Below are 23,207 nucleotides of genomic sequence, written 5' to 3'. Positions count from 1 at the left end.
CAGAGACCTTGATTGTTTTTCCGTTCATCACTTGTTCGCAACTGCTCCTCATCACAATCCTCCTTTAACTAGCGCCAGTAGACCAGGAAGTGAGGAGACACATTATCTTGTCCTCACGTCACGCCAACGAGCGTGCACAGAATAATCAAACCTGTCACCATAATTGGATTGTTATCTTTGCAAAATCTGCAAGGTAAACATCCAGACACACGCATGCACGCTGCCTTTCCCGTTCGCCTTTGAAACTCATAATAGCAGAGCATTTCATCAGGCGTGATTAAAGGATCTGCTGCACTTGGTGGCATCCACCCCTTTTGAGACAAACTTTAATGTTGGCCAGTGAGATGTGTCCCCTGCTGTCTGGTGTGTGTGGGCTGCGTACCACCACGTAGGGAAGGGCTCCTGCCGCCAAACAAATGTTCCTCTTTCTGTCTGTAGCATTCCACTTTCATTACTCACCGATCTCATTCCCTTGCCCCGTAATCAAATCCTCATTGAGTGAGCTGAAACTCAGTTAGTAGCACTGCTAGTAGCGCACGCGTGTGCACGTGCCCGGACAGCACCGTCTGCAGCCTGCACACGCTCAACTTACAAATCTGAAAGCATGGCGAAAGCTGCAAATTCAATCAGAGGCACGGGAAGCAGGTGTCGTGCTCTTTAACTCGCTGTCCTGAAAATCATTATCCTGCTTTTAGAGCTTAAACCTCCTCTCGGTCTGACCTTGTGCTGCTCCGTTCAGGTGCACAGAGCAGCCAAAATCTGCTAACAGACAAATGAGAGTCCACATAAGGGAACACAGATATGAACTCACCCTGATGCCATTACCAAGGTGATTTATGTATCTTAGTGCCACCAAAAGAGAATTTATTTCAGCTGAGAGTCTATCTGCTGGCTGCTGAGCTATTAGTGTATAATGTGGTTCAGACAGTCACAGGCAGGCAGAAGCAGAACAGCTTCAGAAGCACATGACCACCCAATTAAGAGCCTATTGTTGATATTCACAATGGCATAAGTACTGTACTGCCCACACAGAAGCAGAGTGCCAAAGTATCAAAGTAGTAGTATTCTGCATAGCTCTAGTCATAAAGCATACACAGGATAAACAGACACAGTATGAGGGGACCAAATGTTGATGTTCACTTATTTTATTTAACCCCAAAAACTTGAAAGAAAAGGGCGTGCACACCGCAGCAGGCTTCTTCTTTGCTCATGTTGTGGAAGCTGAGCTATAATGGGAGTTACATGAGTCACCAGACTCCTCAATAAGAAGGACAAAGATGTGATTTGTCCCGCCCCCGCAGGTGCAACACAGCTAACGGGAGGGTCAGGGATGTCAATCAAACTCTGCTGCACATGGCCATCAGGCAAAGTGCTTAGAATCAATATCTAATAACTCAATATCCTGGGCATAATTCGAACGGCTGGTTTTCACAGATGGAAAGTTGCACATTCAACTACACTGCACTAAACATTTACTGAAGTAATATCGAGGAAGTATTACGAGAATAATGTGCTTAAAGTACGAAAAGTGATAGTATCCATTATGCCGACTGGACCCTGTCAGTGACAGAATTACAATACACAGAATTTGCTGACACCTAGCATTGCCCCACTCATCTTACTGCTGAGGACTAATCAGACGGGGTAATTTAACAAACCTGTGCAGGTGTGCAGACGCTTTTCTGCAAAGCAACTTGTAACTAAAGCTTTAGAATAAATGACAGGGAGTTATATAAGCATTATTTTCCGTTGAAATGTAGAAGTATTAAGTAGCATAAACACTCAAGTACAATCACGAGGTACTTGTACTTAACATAAGCACAGCCGTTGAGTAAATGTACTTAGTTACACTCCAACACTGCCGAGCCCAAAGTCTAAGCCCTATAAATAACAATATTGAACCCTGAAAGTGCCTTTTGCAGGGTTTGCAGCGACTGAGCATTTTTCAGATGTACGTTGTTGATTTTCATCCTTCATTCAGACAGATTTAATCATTTTGGAGGGAAGTGCTCTTTAATTCATCGCCTCTGGACACAGTTTCCATTGTCATCTGTGCCACTTGGTCACGTCGCAGCACGTTTTGCACATATTGCTCCTGTGTTGCTGTTTTCTTACCATGCTTGTGTCTTGCCTATTTGCATGTATTTTCAGGGGCGCCTTATCATCCATCCCTGCACCCATTCATGCAGCCAAGAATGTAAACAAGCCTTTTTATTATTATTAATTTTACTGAATGAGCTGTTTGAATTGAGTGAAAATAAAAAGAAGCTGAGCAGGCAACAGTTTTTGCTTCCTGTGACAGACTAACCACAGATCATGCTGGAGAGGCTGCTTCCCTCCTGCATGCTCGCCAGTTTAAATCTCCCTCTCCGAGCGATGCAACTTCCGCTCTCAGCATCATGCACAGCGCCGTCACTCTCATTTTTTCATCGAGAGCTTACACGGCAGCTTGAGGCGGGGAGGTAAACTTTTGGCAATATCGGAGTGAAGGTTTATAGCCGTGTATACGACAGTGTCTGCGCGTCTTTAGCCCAATGTTCGGCACAGCCCGTCGCAGCCATACATAAGTGCGGCCGCGGAGACCGACGGGGAGAGGCGCCGAAGATAGGCTCCCGATATGAACTGAATATGCACGGAGACGATTCCGTGAAGCACATCTTTCTGCCGCTGGGTTGCTGAGGGATCAAATACTAATAATCGTTTCTATTTTTTTATTTATTTGTTTGTTTTTTTCTTAAAAAAAGCAAGTAAACAAGCGAGTTGCAACGCAAAAGAGAGCCGGGAGGAAAGGACTGCTGCGCGGGGGGACGCAAAGGGACTCGATCTGCATGTGAGACCGCTGGTCCACACACACCGGAGGCAAGAGATGCAGCCTGCGAGCAAGCTCCTGACTCTGATTCTCCTCATCTTCATGGGCACAGAACTCACCCAAGTAGGTGTTTATTATTATTATGATGATGATTATCTTTTATTAACGCCATTTCCCTGCATTTAAAAAAAAAGCGGTTAATGGGCTCCGGATCCGGTGAGAGATCACCCGGTTACCTCGCATAAAGAGCCCCGGTGAATTAGCCCTCTACCCCGCTTAAACAGATTAACGGGTGGGATTACATGATGTGAATACATTGTGCTTGACGGGCGCGGATAGATCCAGCAGAGAGAGAGAGAGAGAGATAGAGAGAGAGAGAGAGAGAGAGAGAGAGAGAGCCCTGTTCAGCGTCTCCACCGCCGGGGCTGACAAGCGGGCCAGATATAAGGGGATATATTGCATGATCTGTCAGTTTCCTCATTAGCAAATTGGGAAGATTAATCAGCTGCACGACTGCTCTGATGCAACACCCGCAGCTTCCTCTCAAAAAGGCCATTGTTGAATTGTGCTCTTAAATCATGGCTCCACAATCAAATGCAGTGTCTCCAAGAAGGTGTTTTGAGCATGCTCAATGACCACTGTGTGACTTACTGTTGCCTCTGTGTTTGTGTGTGTGTGTGTGTGTGTGTGTGTGTATGTGTGTGTGGTGGGGACATTTAGTCCAGCAGTGCAAAGCCACCCAGCTCAGGAGTAGTAAACAAAATCACTGGTCAATAAAATGCATCTCCGTGATTCTTTACTGGAACTATTAATTACTTCCTGCTCTCTGAAGCCCATTTGCAGCAATACATATGACAGTTACTGTTGCATTAAACTGTTGCCATTATAAATTCCCACAATCACGCTGTTGGGGGGTAGATAATTTATTTATTCCCGGGCCCGGCCACCGCTGGATTGAACAATTTGATGATTTAATTGCCCTTGCTCGAATGGAGGGTCATATTTCATGGGCTTCATGTTGTGTGAATTCAACTGTGGTTGGTAATTGGAGGCTAAAAAATCAAAAGTGCCACTGAGGTACTATCAATAAATTAATCTCTGTTCCCTGTGCGTCTGCAATATACTCTCGAGTGACAAACTCAATAAAATGTGTTGGAAGTAGGTTGCTGCAAACCCTGCTGGCCCTGATAACCAACGTGTTAGAACAATATTGGTGTAAGATCGGTTTGGCAGAAATATGCCAGCGATTGATTCCTGCAAATTTATGAGGAATGTCAGTGTGCTGTGAGAGGAAGGCTTTTTATTCGTGGAGCAACAGCTTGGCTTTGACATTCACGTGGAATTTGATTTGTTATTTGATCAAAGCTGCAGCCCTACAAACACATGGTTGTTTATTCCTTTTTTTATGTCCCCACATTGAAGCATCAAATGTGATCTGAGCCGGACACAGTGTGCAGCAGCGGGGTGCACAAAAAAATGCTGACACTATTGAACAATGGGGCTGCTTGCGCCGATTGATGGAAGCCATCAGTCAGAGGAGGGAGGGGAAGCGAGCGTGTTTCACTTTGGGTTTCATGACAGTCGGATCGGGTTGTGCACGGTGCAGGTCAGGGCCCGGCGTTACAGCGACAGTCTTTTCTCTGATGGCCTGAGTGTGTGTGTGTGTGTGTGTGTCGTCTGTTTGAAGGTAAATCGATATTAGTCCACAGCCTGGCCTGTCTGCTGCCTTCCAGCAGAACAGAAACACAAGATACACCGACAGGCTATTTATACTGCCCCTGCTATAGAAACCTACAGTGCATCTCTCTGTAGGAAGCAGAGGCCTCTCCACATCTCATCTCTGTTTGAAGACAGATATAAAAAGTGAGAGGTGTATCAAGAGATGCATTTTATTGCCAGATTACTCATGAGAGAGGGGGGAAAGAAAAAGCCACGCAGGCAGCACGGCCTCGACCTTTGATGCAGAACAAATGACGCTCTCTCAATGACAGCGTTAACCACGTTGCCTCAAAAGTCCTACACACTTTCCTGCAGCGTGGGGCAGCTTTTCTTAACATCTGGCAGGGGGAGCAGGGAGACGCCTGATTAGTAGCACGCTCCCCTCTTCAGTTCCGCCCGCATTTGTTCACCTCTTTCTCCTCCGCTGGAGGATTTGGCGACTGCCTCGCGTTCACACAGAGAAGAATAGCAAGCAGCCAGAGCGGCATCTGTTCCTCACCTAGCGGCTCCCCCATGGCTTCGGGCCCACATCCTCAAGCATCCCACAGACACCTGACAAAACAGATGGCACCGCTATAGCCACCCCCTTTGACACCAGGCAACCTACATACCATAGCTCATCCTATAACAGCCGTCATGCAAAGAAATGCTGTAAAACACCTGCACATCTTCAGGTTTTAGATTCATATCATGCACAATTTGATTTTTTTTTAATTAATGCATGCATTAATTAAAAAAAAAAAGTCATCTAATTAGCGTGAATCAACTAAATCTACTTTGCCAACATGTCTACAGGGGCTCCAGCAGGGGGACGTTTTGGAACAGTTAGGGGCTTTTAATGTATGAAAACCCAAAACAAAAATCAATCCGGCTTTATGTGAGAAACTGAAGACGGAGTTGAGCTGAATTGCAATATGCGTGGTGTGATTGGCAGCCGGGGTTGAAGCTATTTATTATTCAGTATGGTTGGTTGAGGCGAGAGGGGAGGGAGAGTGAAAGCGAGCAGAAGAGGAGTAGGTGGAGATACGGTGCATTTTGTAGTTCACTTGCAGGCTGGAAATGGGATTTTTCGCTACTTTATGAACATTTACTACATTGGATATTGAGTGAGTCAATGTGGTTCTCCTACAAGCTGTCGACACCTGTTCGCTCTAATGCAATAGAGTACAGTCACCCAGTCAGAAATATAACCGTTATGAAGCTTTAATGTTCCATTTTGTTATGTTTATTGGTCATTTCTGAGGCTGCTGTTTGCTTCGCTTTACATTATTATTATCATCATTATTATTATATTGCATTATATTATAAGATGTGCCAGCTTGTTTGTCCCTCCAGACACATTTACACCTTCCACCGACTCTGAATCATAATTTGTGTCCTCTAATAACTTTTGAAGGCACACAAGCTTCATTCTGAAAAAAAAAAAAATCATCAAAAGCTGTCTTACACAGTCATATTTATGCAGGGTTATTATATCAGACTGCATAACTGATCATTGTGTGAGTGTTTTTTTTATTATGCATTGCACATTTGAGATCTTGTATGCAGAATTATAAATCAGTCCTTCTGCAATAAGTGCTGTGGTGCAAGTTTAATGAAAGATTGTGGTTTTAATTTAAAAATCTCTCTATAAATCACTCTTGATAATTCCTTGACTGATTTTTACTGAGTCAGTCATCTTATTTCAGTGCACCTGTGGAGTTCCTCTTGATGCTTGTGTGTTAAACACTGAGGACTTTATGCTAAGATAACTTGTTTCAGCTGTATTGAAACTGAATTGGATTAGATTCCGCCTGTGAAGCTTCTAACAGGAACTAACTGCATCCATGAGAAAGTGATATCATTAGAGGCCGCTGTGCTGCACTGAACTGCACCATATTACACATGAGACTGGACTCTGGACACAGTGCACAGCGGTGAGGTGACCCCTGCTGATACTATTCGCACTAATCTGTGGAGCCATCACTCCTGTGAGCTCTCACCTCAAAGGTTTTAAAGAAGAGGGGGAGATAAGAGACACAAGGGAGACGGAGGGGGGGATATGGAGGTTTAGAGCGTGCAGACTTTACTCACTTCCTTTTTTCAGTTGACCAAAAAAATGCATTATGGAGCTGACGGAAATAGCTGTGGAGACAGAGCCACTCGTACTATTCTGGGGACCTCATGTATCATGCAGTGCTGCAGTTTAGCCCATAGGCTGCAGCATTAGCCTACAAGCCTGTCGATGACTTAGAAATGACAAATAATTCATTTGTCTGGAGCCTGAGAGATAAAACAAAACAAAAAAAATGCACCATTTAACTGCACTTGCTCATGCACCTGCAATGTTTTGAGTCTAATAACCGCATATTCAGTGCAGAAACATGAAATTTAATCATGCAAGCTGACGAGTTGTCTTATTAAAACTGGCCATTTTTTTTAGATAAAAAAACCCCATATATATATGTTGTATATTTTGAGCTACTTCCTTGCATTTTAAAGCCCTTCTCTTTTGATTCCAGCAACGCCAAAATCAGCTACACGATGGCGCCAGAGTCACACGAATCAAAAGCTGCCCCTCAGTTTGAGCGCAAAGCATCCTGCAACCTCTCAATAAAACGCACCCACCGCCCCGCGCTCGCTGAAATGCGACATTCTGCAGGAGTGCGCTCGCTGCGGGCTGCGCGCTGTGTGTAGTTTAAATGAAAGGGCAGCTTTACCATGCGCGGTCCTCTGTGACAGAGCTTCCTGTCCTTTTTTGGGGGGCAGTGAAGAAAGAAGTGTCACTGTTCGCTATAAATAATCCCTCAGCGTCAGTGTCGGCCGACCTCAGCCGCACTGCTCTTTGTCATTCCCTCTGGGGACAGCCTGAGTCGGGCGGCTACGGGCGAATCAGGCGCAATCCCAGATATCACCATGAACGGACCCCAACCTGGCTGACATCACTGCGTCTGGCGATATAGATAGATCCGTAGTACCTCCTCCTTCCTCCTCTCATCCATTTGGAGCAGCCTGTGTGTAGTCAGTGGCACTTAATCACAGAGCGCACCAAGGCAGGAGGCGGACCGTCGGGCGTGAACGAAATAGTAACGTTGAAGTGGAGAGACAGCAGTGTGCGGGACAACGCGCGGAGAGGAGCTATCCGGAGGACGCACGCAGCAGCCGCTCTCGCTTTTTCCTCCTCCACTGGATCAGGTGTTGCAGTTTTACCTCCGTCCCGCTTCGGTCGACCCTCTCGCGTCCGACTCGTTCGCCGCCGGTGCTTCGTTTGGAGATGTCCAAAAAAAGACCAGCCGAGCCGGAGTCCCGGGTGAAACAGCAAGATGCTCTGGGCAACATCACTCGCCTCGCCTGTTTCTCACCGGAGTCCGTAGAATGAAGACGGCTTGAATAAAGTCCAAAGCGCAGCGCAAACATGTCGGTGCCTTTGCTGAAGATCGGCGTCGTGCTCAGCACCATGGCGATGATCACCAACTGGATGTCGCAGACCCTCCCCTCTCTGGTGGGGCTCAATACGACCAAGCTCACGGCGGCGCAGGGAGGGTACCCAGACCGGAGTACCGGAGTAAGTGCGCAAGTTTCGCATATTTCCTGCGGCTGCTTGGCTGTTTTTCTGAATGAATGACTCCGCTGCTGCGGCTAAATTGCAATCCAAAGACAGGCAGCATGTGTGCGCTCTTAAGAGGTTCATAATTAAGCTTTTCTGTGACGCGCTTGCAAGGCGCATGCAAAAGTAAAAAAGTCTTGGAGAGGCATCATAGATATCTTCCCCCTGCGTTTGATGTTGCTCCAGCTGCCACAGGGCTGCAGCCTCTGTCCAGATGAGCAGCCTGCACTAAGTGGAAAGTTATCGCTTCCTTCTTTTCTTCTGGCATTGGTAGAAATGAGAGATCCATGGTGCAAAATTGCTTCAAAATTAGGCATGTCCAAATTTCAAAGCAGTCTTGTTTTCTCCCCCCAATCAGCGGGAGTCCTCATTCTTCCTTTCGCCGCCCGTGTGAATGAGAGAGGCGCTCAAAGCCAAGATGCTGCTATAGAGTCAAGATGAAGCGTTCCTTTGTTTCTCTGTCAGGCTGCTGGCACATTCGGATTGTTTCTGTGCCAGGATAACATTGCGAGCGCTCTGTCAAGTGGATGCTTGCACTGAAATTTAGAACAATGGATCCTTAAGGCGAATAAATAAATGAAAAGTCAAAGCAGAGGCTGGTACTGACTCTTTGTCCTGACCGTGCTGTGGTTGCTTCATGTTTTTTGAGGAGATTGAAGCATTTTTGCATGACTTGCGATGTTTTATGTGATCATGTCTGTCAGTGGTTCGTAAGCGTACTGACTGAGTAGCACAGAGGAACAGTGAGGGATCGAGGCAGTTGTCGATAGTGATTTTTCTTTGTCCTGTCAGCACATCCTTTGGTAGAGAGCGGCTGACAGACAGCCGCTGCGATTGCTCCTTTTGGGTTTTGAAGTCGCTCCTTCCCACTAATTGAATAAATCAGGAGCAATTTTCTTTTTTTATCGCTGAATATCTTTTTCAAAGTCACTCAGTTTTTTTCTCATCAGCACGTCAGTAACTGGAGTTTTCTCTTTGGAAAAAAAAGAAACCTCTTTCTGACGTCATGCACATCACACTTCACACCCGGAGCTTTCACACACACCCAACCCAGCGAATGATGGGAGCAGCTTCAGCTGTGACGACTGGCTGCATCCACCCTTTGTCTGCCTTTAAAATGTACTGTACGAGGGTACGAACTGGGTGGAGCGTGGCGGTTTTTAAATACAGCTGCAGCCTCACACCTGCACAGTACACCTCAGTGTCATCTATGGTCAGGCAAACACCAGGATGTGTTTTTGGGGTCCCACGTTTGTGTTTCTCTGCTTTTATCTGTCTTTCTGTGCTCCACTCTCCTCCAGCGCTGCACTCCAACTGCCCCTTTTAACCGCTCCTTTGTCCTCAGGTGTTGCCAGCAAACCCAGAGGAATCGTGGCAGGTGTACAGTTCAGCCCAGGATAGCGAGGGAAGGTGTGTCTGCACTGTGGTGGCGCCCCAGCAGTCCATGTGTTCACGGGATGCCCGCACCAAACAACTGAGGCAGCTGTTAGAGAAGGTAATTACCTGCTTAACTCCTGAGCAACACAAGACCCGAACAATCACAGCCGTGCAGCGCCCACAGTGGTTAGCTTAGCTCTTTTTACCTACAGGTACTTCACACATAAAGTCAAATACACACACACACACACACACACATATAGGCAGACCCATTTTTGTGGTCTTCCAATCACCTCTCTGCCCGTTGGACAAGAATAGGAATCATGCTCTAATGAGCTCCCTGGAAACCCAGCAGGCATCATGGGAGGCAGCTATACGCTCGCTCTCTGTTTATTGTACTGCACACATCCAGGGCAACACGCCTGATGATGCAACCTGGCTCAATACCCGAACACTGGACACGGAAGGGATGTTTAAGCACGTTTAGCACAAAATGCTTGTCATCCAAAGACGGAGATAATCACCAAATAATGCAGAGTCGCCTAATGATTCACATAATCTGGCAGAAAATACAGACATCAACAGATCTCTAATGAATAAATAATGTGCCAGGTTTATGGAGTTTCTGGAGCCCAACAGTTTCGAGAAACCGAATGTCTTAACAGTATGCATTCTACACTTCCACCATGTGTCTGAGGCCCCTGACTAGTTGGCCTGGTGTCAGAGTTTGTGAATCACTGCAAGGAGAAAGCCAAGCCAAAACAACATATTGAAAGTCTGTTGCGTTTTCTCGCGCTCGTCTCTCTAATTACACCATTAGAAACAGAGACGCGTTAAATCACTTGGTCCACTGTGTCCGTACCTGTGCCACCTCAGGTCCAGAACATGACCCAGTCCATCCAGGTGCTGGACCAGCGAACCCAGAGGGACCTGCAGTACGTTGAGAAGATGGAGGTCCAGCTCCGCGGCCTGGAGACCAAGTTCAGGCAGGTGGAGGAGAACCACAAGCAGAACATCGCCAAGCAATACAAGGTACGGAGCCAGATCTCCAGCCATTGACCCAACCGCCATTCTGTCATAGCTGCTCTGTATCCCACACACAGCCTAACCCATTTGGTGTTTTCCTGCTGTGGAGTTGTGTTGCATAAACCACCTAACCGCACACCTAGACATCCATACTGCATGTGCAATCAAGGAGGTCTAATTATTAGATCCGTAAACTGAATTCATATCTCTTTTCACACTAACTCACTCTATTAAACCATGAGGTGGAATCCTAAATCAACTTGGAAAGAAAAAAGACAAAACATTTTCTTTTATCACAGTAAGTGTGCTGAACAGTGAACTCTTGAGATATTAGAATAAAGAGTTGACACTAAACCCTTTTCATAAAGGCTTTATTGTCCTATCAAAATAAAATAAAGCTTTGTTGAATGAATATTTTGCAGGTAGGACATCATTTAAAAGATTTTGAAGTGAGTGCTGATGTGCCTCCGTGTCTCTACCCAAAGCTTTTTTTCTCTAAAATAACAATTGCTGCAAATAACAGATGTACATTATCAATAGTATGCAGATCATTGTCTCAGTTAATTGGTTAATTGTCAGAAGTCAGTGAAAAATCAGTTTGTAAAGACATCATATTACCTGCTTTATACGACAAGACGAACAGCAAATCTTGGGGCACCTTTGCATGAAAAATTACTTTGATTACCCAATCATCTAAATATCTGATGGCTGATTGATTAATTGATTAATCGGCTCATCATTTCGGCTGCCTGTTTAATGCAAGGTCTTAAGTGCTGCACGTCTAAACACAAGCAGCCATACAGAAACTTTCAAGATGATAGATTAAGAAGACATTCGATGCCGCCTTTAAGTTTCCGTTCAAATGCTGCCAAACAAATGTTGCGGTTCTGCACCCAGCCCTGTTTGTTCGCAGCCACTCACGCGAATGCATTCTTTCAGTTACCTGTCGCACCATCTTCCCTGCAGCAACGCATCCCATCACCCGTGCATGCTCACAGACCTCATGCATCCAACGCCACGTTCAACAGCATGTGTGCAGTGTCCTGTAACGTGTCTCCTGTGCATATATACTAAGTGTTGTTTGTGTGTCTGTTAGAAAGGTTAGCAAGCTCCAGCCCCTGTCAACAGTTTGTCATTTTCTTGCTTGCAGGGCTAACTTTAAGACATGTAAAGAGAGCCACAGGGAAGAAGAGGCAGGTCAATTCCAGATTCCCCTGAACTGGGCCACAGTACTGAGAGCATTTGGGCGTCAAACAGTTAATTAACCTTTAGCACCATTAAGACTAAGAAACCCCACCCCTCTCCCAAACCAACCCACCACTGATCTCTTCCTGCATGTTACTGCTGTCAAAGTTTTCCATCTAAAAGCTTTTTTCAAACGTAAATACATTTATTATTATTCTTATTATTCTTATTCTTCTTATTCTTATTAATTGCTGTTATTCATTTTATTTTCCTTTGGCTTTTGTCTATGCATATTTGGTTACTCAACAAATCTATACGTTAAACTATAGACGTAAAAATTCGAGACACTTTGTTGTGTGTGACATGTAAAAGCATGTAACCCTTAATACGATGTTGCATTTTAAACGATGATGACCAATAAAGAGCTTTCCCAATTGTTGTCGGTGTACCGAGGGCTTGCTTTTTAACGGCTGGTCACTGCCGGGGGGGACGGGGGCCACCTGCTCTGCTCGTCCAGCGGGTGGAGAATATTGCTCCGGGTTTGTTTCCTCAGACACACACCTGCACAGACAAAACACAGCTGTTCACACACAAACACTGAACATGGACACAAACAGGGGGTCCTCATGTCAGTGGAGAGGCAGGGCAGAGTCAGAGTAGTCAGGTTCAGACAGGTGTTTTTTTCTTTTTTTTCCTTTTTTCTTTTATGGACAGTCTCCTTTTGTCGCGCATGACACTCAACCGAGCTTATTCTAATCCTTTCAGGCCATAAAAGCGAAAATGGAGGAGCTTAGACCGTTGATACCAGTGTTGGAGGAGTACAAGGCCGATGCCAAATTGGTATTGCAGTTTAAGGAGGAGGTCCAGAATCTGACGTCAGTTCTAAGCGAACTTCAGGAGGAGATGGGGGCCTATGACTACGAGGAGCTCCACAACAGAGTGTCAAATCTTGAGGAGAGACTCCGAGCATGCATGCAAAAATTAGGTAGGCACAGAAAGTTGTTGGCACACACTTTGCTTCAAACACGTGCACGCACATACACTCATGACATACAGTATGATGTGACTGACCAGAGAGAGACGCTCAGGCACATTCACATGATTCAGAACATCACAGGAACATCGTGTGTGGTTGCACTACACTGTCAAATGCACTTTACACAAGTCCTATAACACACTCGTCATTTACACTCTATGGTCCTATTTCTCACGTGTGGATTGTGCTATTAATGCTATTAATAATGAAGTCCATAAGAGGGCTGCACATTGAGTTACATCCTGGTAACTTCTGTATCTTCTGTGCTTTTTCCTGCAAAGGAGATAATCGATTATATGAACGGTTAAATCATTCAAGTCATTTTATCTGTCAAAAAGCCAAATTTTGTGTGTTCCAGCCCCTCAGATTTGAGGATGTGCTGCTTTTCTCTGTTTTACATCACTGTGAATTGAACTTTTTGGGGTGCGGGACCATTTATTGCACAAAATAAACAATATGAACACTTTTTTTTTTTTGATATTCAGAGATTCATAGAATGAAAAAATTATTAATAAATAATGTAAATAATCATTAATGGTAGTCCTGCAGGCACACATACAACACAACAACTTCCTGTGATGACATAGATGGGATTTTTACATTTTTACATGGTTCAAGCACACCAAAGGACGGCATGCAGAGACAGAGAGCTGCTGACAGCGTCCTCAGCTTGCAAGTTCCCATCACAGCCTTATCTTTGCTTCTAGCTCCTGCCTCAGTCTCTTCACACCTCTGTCACAGCCCACAGTGCTAATAGATGCACACCCACACTACAGTGACTAAGATTACAAGAGCAGGGACACTTACAGGCTGCACATCACGGGTATATTGTGTCCCTGTTTCAAATTATTCACAGTGCAAGATGACAGAAAGAAAAGCTTTTGGTTACTGTTCTTTTTGGAGCGCCAGTGGAGACGCAGTGATTGGATTTAAAATGAACGTGTGGAGCACAAAAAGCAGACGCCCAATCTCAGCCCCCCACTGACTTCACCTGTTGTTATTTCTCTTTATCTGTGCACACGCGCTTATTTTTTTCAAACCTGGAGCAGGAGTGTGTTTTCACTCTCAGCTCAGTGCACAGTGGCGCTCCTCGCATCCGTGGTCGGGCGGGGGAGAGCGAGGAGCTGCGAGAGTCGCGCCGGAGCGTGCGCGAGATGAGATGAGATAAAGGCGAGGTCGCCCAGCGAGGGACTGGCTCAGGCAGAACAGAGGCCGGCGACTTCTTTCATCTTCACAGGGCTGCAGAGGCACTCGCGCATAGTGCACACAAACGCACTCCCGTTATTGAGATTATATTTGTGAAGGTCACTTGCCAAATTTGCATCAACAGATCAACAGCAGGGGCAAAAAAAAAAAAGTGGAGAAAAATTGGGAGGGTGGGAGAAATTGGAGTATTGGCTAATAGATAGACCAATGGGAGAAATTGATAGAAGGAGGTGGGGCAAGGAGAGAGTGATAAAGTGAAGGCGGGCAGGAAAAGTGAAAGAGAGTAACTAGGGTCCCCGCAGAGCTGTCCTTCAAGCTGTTTTGTGCCGGGGAGACTAACAGCTCGGCGGCTGCTAGGACACAATGGCCATCGATCAAGGGGACATGCCAGCTTGCTGGGCAATAATCAAATAAATAAATCACCCTGTGTCGTGGCCCGGCACTGTGGAGGCGCAAGGAGCTTCAGGCAAATCCAGCCCCCTTCACGACCAAACACTGATGAATGGAGCCGGAAAGTCATACCAGCACATAAACCCCTCTGCTGCCTGCTCTGCAGCCATTGTTCTCACCTTGCATTGCCTCTCTAGAGAACACAATTACGAGGCTTCATGTTATAGTCAGGTTCACATGCCACAGAATCAATATGTCTCTCTTTACGAACAACCTGAAGGCATCTCTTTGTTTTAGTTCCCTCATCTTGAAAAATTGGTTTTATAGCTTTTCAAATTGTCGTTCCGTTCGGTTAATTGCTGAGATCTGGGAACTTGGAGACGTCAAAAGAAGCCACACAAGCAGACAGACGGTAAGATGATGAAAGACCCGGAAAACCTGATACAAATTATTACTTTTCTGCCATAACATTAAATATACATGACTAAATAAGCTTATAATAAGTGGAAAAACACCTGGAAGTATTTGTGCTTCATCAGGGCTGTGTGGGTGTGGAGGCAATGACCCAGCGGCCCATCAGCGGTCGTCAGGGTCTAATTCAAAAGCTAAATCCTGATTTGTGGAAACCTGACATTGCCTTTTTCCAGCAGAGACGTCTCTCATGCGAAATCACATTATGTTGAACCCGACAGTGCTCATATCAAGAGGCTGATCGACAATTTAAGTTTTCAGGGCCTTTGAACAACACTGCAGGTTAATTGAGGAATTATTCCACAAACCGGCGGTTAGAAACGTCCATCACGGTAAACACATCGACTTCCTGCTTCAGGCCATCGTCGGGAAATTCATTAACTGGCATCCCAGCTGTGAGGCCTGTTTGGTTTTCTTTATAGCACCAGCCGAGTTAAAACTAAACTCTTTAGAGTGAACTTCATATATCTGGGTTTTGGACAAAATCAGGGGCCTCGTGCTCGATACCGTACAAAGCGTTAAAATCCTTCTAAGCGGAGCTGCTCGCTGTTTGGATCGATTTGTTTCAGCTCTGCGAGATATTTCTTTGATGAGCACGCACGCTGTCGGGCACTGGGAGGACTTTTTATAGTTTTTAATGCTTTCTTTTTGGAAAAAAATGAGCCATTTGGAGAAGTCACCTTGGACTGTGGACTACTTTATGACATTTTACAGATAAAACACTGAATCTATCATTCAGAAAATCAACGTTGAAAATTAAAAAAAAAGTTACTGCAGCCCTACTATTGATATTTCGGGTGTGCTCACTCTCAGTTTATGTTTGAGATCATCAGAGTTACAAGTGTTAGCCTTAGCAGGATTATATCAGAGCTCCCAGATCTCACCGATTACTTTGATGAGTACATGTCCATCATAACCGATAAAAAAAATTGCCAAAATAAGACCCATGTCGAAATCCTCCTTTAAAATATTCCTCCTCTTCAGGAACTGAGAGTTTCGGGGTAAAGGCTGACGGCGCTCCTGTTATATCAGCTCCAGTTCCCATTTGGTTTTCCATTCGCTCTGCTCTCTGCTTCGGCCCAAGCAAATTCAGGCCAAAAGGGGATTAGACCCCGTGTGCGTCTCCAGAATGCAGATCCCTCAGTGGGCTCCCCAGCAGCCTGTAGCAGTGGTGTCATCTAAAGAGAGAGGCATGATTAGAGAAAAGAAATAAATAAATCAATGGCCAGTGTATTACTGCGGTCTCTAATCCCACTGTGGGTTGCGTAAGGGACTCAGCCCCCTGTGGCAATAGTAGAGGCTGCTCATGTGACCACGTGTTTGTCTCTCAGCCGTTGCCGAGGTGTGATGCCCACACACGCTCACAGGCACGGCATATGTTGCACAAACCCACAATTTTCACAATGCAAGCGACGGAAAAGTTAGCCAGATGCGAGGATGGAGCGAGACAGCAGGATGTTTCAGAACAACGATGATGATAGGGGTTCAGACGGAGCAGCGAGGGGTTAATGGATGCATCGCTTCGCAGAAAGAGATGCTGGTGGAAACTTAAAATGAGCCATCGCCACAGTCCCGTTCTTTAGATGAGCATTTCAGAACGGCTCATTACGTTCATGAGCTATCTTTAACTCGTCAAAATCGTCTAATTAACCTTTGTCCGGCCCAAACGTTGTCTGAAACCGACCTGCGTCCAAATGAAATGGGTGTAAGGGAGCGTTGTTATTGGGCAGAACGGTGCCACTCGTTCCTCTCTGTGCTCATTAGAGAGGATACATTAGTCCGACCAGCTCTCAGTCACGAGGGCCACAGAGCCGAGCGATGCTTTTGTCAGATTCGCATTAACACCTCAATCAACACTAATTAACACTACAGCAGCTTACAAGCAGCACAAGATAAGCAGAATACACAGAGGCTCGCCTTCTCTATTCCCTCTTCCTCTCACTTTCTCACACATCCACACACACACAGAGTAAAACAGGCGTTAGCATGTGTGAAGGGAATAATAAGCACAGAGAGAAAGGCATGGACATCAGCTCCCTCATCCTCCAGGCCGGCTCATCTGGATTTGAAGTGAAATGAACCCCTTGTGATAGATTCTGAATTAGCGGCCAAATGGGTGTTGCTCTAGATGTTCTCGTTTCTGTCCTTGCAGCATGTGGCAAACTGACTGGCATCAGTGACCCCATCACCATAAAGACGTCTGGGTCCAGGTTCGGCTCCTGGATGACCGACCCGCTGGCGCCTGAAGGAGACACACGGGTACGTTCACCGCCACGCAGTTCGATGGGAATCATCATCGTCCATTTCGCACCATAAGCTGACATTGAATTCTGGCTCAAATTTGTACTATTTTTGACAGATTTAAATCATAAAGTTGACAATTTGAGTCTTTCTTATTTGATTTGATTTTTTTTATTATTATCACAAAAGGTTTTGTTGAAAAGTATGTTCATTTTCTCCAAGTAAGGTATTGAAAAAAGTAGTTTTAGTGTAGTATCACATCATCATATCATACCCAGTCCAATCCGTGAAACTGCTATAATCAATATTTTTATATCAGCAGTGGATCAAATGATGTGTTGCTCACAGAGTATTATCACCCAGCTCAGAAGTTCCCCTCCACTGCATGGAGCATAGCTCATTGCTATGTTTTTTTTTACGGCCAACACCACCCACCCTGCACCAACCAGCAGACAAAGTTAGCCACCAGCTTTAGCTGCTAAAGAGCCAGATGTTTCCTGCAGGAGTCGGTGGAGGAGCTACAGGTAGAAGGAGAGTGAATGTTAAACTAGCTTTCAGGTGACCAGAAACGTGATTCTGAATGACTGCTAACGTGGCTCCATGTCTGTAAATAGGCAGCATCAGACACATTTGCCATATTAACTTTGCATATATAACAGCGTTGCTCGAAGTGGCCAAAAACATCAATTAATTCAGGTTTAAGGTGGCCACATGTCCAGGTTCTGCTGTGCTGTAATATTCAGATTAAAACTATAGATGTAAGCTTTTCAGTTTCAAATTCTGAAAATCCAAACCAGCAGCAGGATCTGCTGTACTGTTATCCAGGCTTTGCTTGATTGTACCCTGATAATGTCTGTGTGTGTGTGTGTGTGTGTGTGTGTGTGTGTGTATTTGTGTTGTTTTATTTGCAGCTCAGCACTTTCACTGTAAATATTCAGATTTCTTCGTCTTCCAGAGTATGATGACAAACAGATTGCTCGCGTTGTTTGACTAACAGTTTAAAACCCAATCACATTCTGAGTGTGTCAACTTGGGAAATGATGATAATCGGTTGATTAATCCCTAATGGAAATAATTGTTAGTTGCAGCCCCACGATATTTGACGTGCACACATCGGGGGAGCGAATTAATGCAATCACACTGGCTGTAAACTTTTAATGCTGAATCACCCCTTTCCCCCCCTTTGTCTCTTTGCTAACGTACATGAAGATCTGCAACACACATCGTTTTCTTCAGTAAAGACTTGTCCTTGACTGCAGGTGAAGGTCAATAACAGTCTGTGTTAATTGGTCACTGTCCTTTTATCAGCTGATTGCATCCGATTTCCCTTCGCCTGTCTGTTGGCTCAATAAATGGGTCTGCTTTCATTACTAAAAGGCATTAAAGGGAAATGCCAGGTGTAAAACTGTAACAGGAAGCAAGGGAGGGAGCCGGACATAAAGGAAGTTTATTTGCCGGCTGAGCTTGAGCGTGCTCTTTGTGCAGCAGCTTTACGAGACACATTAATAAGAGACAGGATTCTCAATGTCACATGGAAGGAAAGGGCTTGAGAGGAGCCTGCAGCATGCAGTACAGTGGCAGTGTGAATTTGGAGTTTGCCTCCTGAAGGCTAATTGTCGTGACAAGAGAGGTTGTATAATGTGTATATTCTCAGCGGCTCGGGTGAAGCTTACTGCTGACTAAGGCTATATTTAGCATACAGTAAAGGCTACTTTTTTTTTGTAGAAACTAACACATTTTGAACAGAACACATGAAAGGTGTGCTGCGTTATCAAAGGGCAGAAAAAGGAGAATGAGTGTAATTGACGGGAGCAGACAGGTCTGCTCCAGTTCTTTTCATCTCATGGTTTCCTTACGTTGTTTTTTTTTTTTTTTTCACTGGGTCCGCCGAGACCTGCTTCCTTGATGTGAATCATTTTTTAAGTCAATCACAGCAGCACATGGAAGCAGGTAGGGGAAGGGCTTCAGGTGTCTCGGTCCCACCGAGACCGAGGAAGCGTTTGAGCCTCCAGCAGCTCCGGAATAGGAGCTCTCTGCCCACCACCGCAGGGGCCTGCAGGAAGCCGGGCCGAGGCAGCTGAGACAGGCCTTTTATCTGGAATGATGGGCATCGTCCCTGCGGGGCCCGGCTCATGCCACCCCGCGGCTGTCATCCTGACTGTTTGTATACAGAGGCTGCCGGATCTCGGTTTCGTCTGCCAGCGGTGGTTGTCTCAGCGCTCGCTTAATTGGGATGCTCGCTGACGGTGTGATTTGAGATATTATGTGTGTGATCTGCGTAGAAGATTCAGATGCTGGAGGCGCGCTGACGAATGATGTTTGGGGGTTTGTAGCTCTGACGTGCTGCCGCGTCTGCTCCTAATTCTTCTTTCTCCCTCTTGTCACGACGGTGTTTAGGTCTGGTACATGGATGGCTACCACAACAACCGGTTCGTGCGGGAGTACAGGTCGATGCAGGACTTCATGACGTCGGACAACTTCACGTCCCACCGGCTGCCCCACCCGTGGTCGGGAACAGGTCAGGTGGTCTACAACGGCTCCATCTACTTCAACAAATTCCAGAGCCACGTCATCATCAAGTTCGACTTCCGCACCTCTTCAATCAGCAAGTCCCGGCAGCTCGACTACGCCGGGTTCAACAATGCGTATCACTACGCCTGGGGCGGCCATTCCGACATTGACCTGATGGTGGACGAGGGAGGCCTGTGGGCCGTCTATGCCACCAACCAGAACGCCGGCAATATTGTCATCAGCAAGCTGAACCCCAACACGCTGCAGATCATCAAGAGCTGGACCACCAACCACCCCAAAAGGAGTGCCGGCGAGTCTTTTATGATCTGCGGCACGCTCTACGTCACCAACGGCTACTCAGGAGGCACCAAGGTCTACTACGCCTACTCCACCAACTCCTCTACCTACGAGTACATTGACATTGCCTTCCAGAATAAGTACTCACATATCTCCATGCTGGACTACAACCCGCGGGACCGCGCCCTCTATGCCTGGAACAATGGCCACCAGGTCCTCTACAATGTCACACTGTTCCACGTCATTCGCTCAGAAGAACTGTAACCACGGAAAATGGATTACATACATAAATACATATTGTCTGTGTAGAGATCTCCCTATATACAAAAATATATCTGCGAAAGAAAAAGACTCTATGGCAAGACCATTCTATTTATATTATCAGATAACTTTTAATGAGAGACTGCATCAACAGTGAATGCAAACTGGATTGAATGTGCATATACATGAGACTGAAAAAAATATTAAATTGAAGGGTTTCATTCCAAAATGTGATATATTTGTTATAGAAAAAAAAGCTTTATCAGTTAATATCACAAAATCACAGATGATTGTTCGGAAAAGCAGAGCTGTTTTGTAAATAAAGGTCTTAATATGACTTTGACTTTAATAGTGACCCATAGTAGACTTTATTTTGATAGCTGCCATCTTTTTGTTAGAGGTGTTTTTATTTTGGAATGGAACTCTTTAATCGTTTGCCGCATAGAAAATGATTGTAAAAGTAGACTAATATATAAGATTTAAAAGAATAAGAACAGATGCCAAAAAAAAAACAAACAAACAAAAAAAACATCACGCCTTTTTTTTTTTATATAATGGAATATCAACCTAAGCTCATTCCTGTGGCTCGGGTTCTTCTGCAGAAATCCTCCCAGCTGAACTTTTCTTTTGGTCAACGGGGGTCCTGAAACGAAGACTGTTGGTAATAAACTGTTGGATCCCCCGGGTCCCACGGACGGAGAGAGAGGTGGGAGGTCAGTCTGGTCAGAAGACCTGATAGCCTAACGGGTGCACACTGTCATATCGTTTTTATCAAGTACAGTAGCAAATCAAAAGTCTGTAGAGAAACAGCAAACAATAACAACACCCACTAAAAGACCTGAAGGCACTGACTGTTGACAGCGCTGTTGTTTCAGATGATTTTCCTGTGTTAGTGACTATGTGTGAAAAAGGCTTTCTTTGCATGAGTGTTTTCTATCACTCCGGTCTGCTCTTCTGAATGTCTTTTGCTGTATGATACTATAAAAAAAAGAGGAGGGAGGGAAGGGGAACAAGGGAGAATACCGTCGGGATTTGAGGATTTGCAAAGATATTTACTTTTTCCCCCCCAGCTTCTTTGTATTTAGTTCTCGTTTTGTTTATTTCTATGTCTTTGCAGTCATTTTATTTTTCAGATGTTCTTGTATCACTGTAACTGTTGGCACCAGTTTTGCCTCTCTGTATTTGTTTATTTGGACTGCGTGGGAGGAAATCTATCTAGCTTACATCTCTTTGAAGAAAAAAAAATAACAGAATGTATCAAGTATTGTATCCTGGGAACCTGGACCTCACATCTTCAATTCACATCATGCGCCTGTAGTAGGGAGAGTTTTCTTTTCGAGGATGATCCTGTCTCATGTCATGTCCCCCCCCCCACTGCTAGTGAAGGATAATGCTGTTTAAATGTGTACCCTTGCTGAGGACAAAAGCTTTTCACTCTTTTTGCGCTTTGCTGGACATGTGTTGTATCTGAGATGAGATAGTTAATGATTCGTGTCAATAAAACAGAGAAATCTGATGCTCGGATTGTTACCTTAAAACGCTACGAGCTGTCATGTGACGGTGCACACGCATGGCGGTGGAGCTAACGCTCTCGTTCGCTGTTTTTTTGGGTCATCTTTCATTACGATTGCACTTTTTTGAGTTGTGGGAAAGAGTGTGAAGCATTTACAGACCTTGTGACCTTTTTTTTAGAAGTCTTAAAATCAAGGCTGTGCACCTTTTTCTTCTCTTCCAAATGAAAAGTTGAATTAGAGAGCAATAAAATGCTCTGCCTCTCAGTTCACTACACCCAGGGCTTTTGCTGCTACAGCTTTACTTGCTCTGGTACGTCCAGTAGCTAACATTAGCCACCTTTAGCTCTGCAAATTAGGCCACAGTGGCCTCTGTTCTGTAGAAGTCACACAGTCTCACCTTAAGCTTTTTAAAAATACATACAAACCTGGGGCACTTTTGGAGCTATCACTGTTTTGTTTTCACTAACTGTCACGTTGATATTAACTGTGGCAGCATTTGATGCTGATCACTAGATATCAAAAGGTTTGATTGGTTGCTCAACATGTCTTTTTAAAATACAAGGATTCACAGTCTGACAGTGTTCGGACTGGAAGAATCCCCATTTCTGTTTGTTTTCCATCACTTGACATTTATTTGTATGCTGTCTTCTTATTTAGGCAAAACTGTCCACTTTTTGTTCACTCAACAATTTTCTCTCCTTCTTTGTTCTGCACTCCATTTCACTCACCCCCACCTTTTTTTTCCCCCTCCCTTATCCTGCAGCCCGTCTATGTTTCCCGCTCTTTGTTGCTCCCACTCCCTCACTGCCTCTTAGTCCTCTGATGTTTCAATCGATGAATAAATGATTGCTTCTATTTTCACTCCGAGTGCTTGGCCAACACAAGCTGCTTTGCTCCCCAGAAAGAGTTCCAGATAGGATTTGGGAGACAGACAGAAAAAAAGAAAACAGAGAGAGACACATGCTCTGCGGAAGGTCTCGCAGCGTATGACACGGTGAGCTGTCAGTCAGCAGCTGAATACATTTGCATCTTTAAGCGGCAATTGGTGCATCAAGAGACATAGCAGCACTCCCTCTAGTCCCACTTCCCCCACCCAACACACACACGCACACGCCTGTGAACCTGACAGTTGCATTTCATTTCATCATTTTGCACGTCGGCGCTCTCTTTTCATTTCTGCACCCGTGTCTTGTTTACTCCAGACTTAAATAGGCGCAGTAGGCTAATTGCCTTGTGCATGCCTTGTCCTCTAAATGCCACGACTACTGCAGCGGCTCCTCTGGGACTAAAGGACGGACACAGTGAGAGGTTTGACCTTGCTTGGGCCAGCTGTAAGGTGCATCATTCCCCCAAGGACAAAACCACTTATCAGTGATAGAAAGCTAGTGCGTATGTGCCAACAGGAGGCTTGCAAAAATGTTGCACAGCATTGCAGTTTACACTTTATATTGCTGCACAAAATTTGATGCTGTGTTGTCACGATTTTAGACTCTTCCCCACGCCATATTACATAATTCACCTTTGCAGCTGACTGTCATGCAGCATCTCCATGGCCTCGTTGTACATTTGAAGGTTGAG

At 45.2% G+C, this 23,207-nt stretch overlaps 1 protein-coding gene across 2 annotated transcripts; it reads left to right on the top strand.

The window, feature by feature from the left end:
- The first annotated feature begins 2,693 nt into the window (after positions 1–2,693).
- On the top strand, positions 2,694–20,549 carry olfm1b (olfactomedin 1b). Of its 2 annotated transcripts, none has more exons than XM_041960114.1 (6): positions 2,694–2,932; positions 9,460–9,609; positions 10,368–10,523; positions 12,468–12,687; positions 16,958–17,064; positions 19,444–20,549. In XM_041960114.1, exons 1-6 carry the CDS (start codon positions 2,867–2,869, stop codon positions 20,116–20,118), a joined length of 1,374 nt encoding a protein of 457 aa, XP_041816048.1. In that variant the 5' UTR covers positions 2,694–2,866; the 3' UTR covers positions 20,119–20,549. The 2 variants fall into 2 exon arrangements, with proteins under 2 accessions (XP_041816048.1, XP_041816047.1); XM_041960113.1 differs by lacking the exon at positions 2,694–2,932 and adding an exon at positions 7,667–8,072.
- Positions 20,550–23,207: the final 2,658 nt, after the last annotated feature.

The sequence above is a fragment of the Chelmon rostratus genome, chromosome 19, assembly GCF_017976325.1.
Source record: "Chelmon rostratus isolate fCheRos1 chromosome 19, fCheRos1.pri, whole genome shotgun sequence".
Classification (NCBI taxonomy): domain Eukaryota; kingdom Metazoa; phylum Chordata; class Actinopteri; order Chaetodontiformes; family Chaetodontidae; genus Chelmon; species Chelmon rostratus.
The sequence above is the reverse complement of the archived record's forward strand: the minus strand, read 5'-3'. Positions and strand labels throughout refer to the sequence as shown.

Bases quoted from the DNA above. Each gene is read 5' to 3' on its own strand.
- olfm1b (XM_041960113.1), top strand. From the start codon at position 7,923: ATGTCGGTGCCTTTGCTGAAGATCGGCGTCGTGCTCAGCACCATGGCG. The intron at 9,610-10,367 runs GTAATTACCTGC...GTGCCACCTCAG, and splicing joins TGAGGCAGCTGTTAGAGAAG to GTCCAGAACATGACCCAGTC. The intron at 12,688-16,957 runs GTAGGCACAGAA...CTGTCCTTGCAG, and splicing joins AGCATGCATGCAAAAATTAG to CATGTGGCAAACTGACTGGC.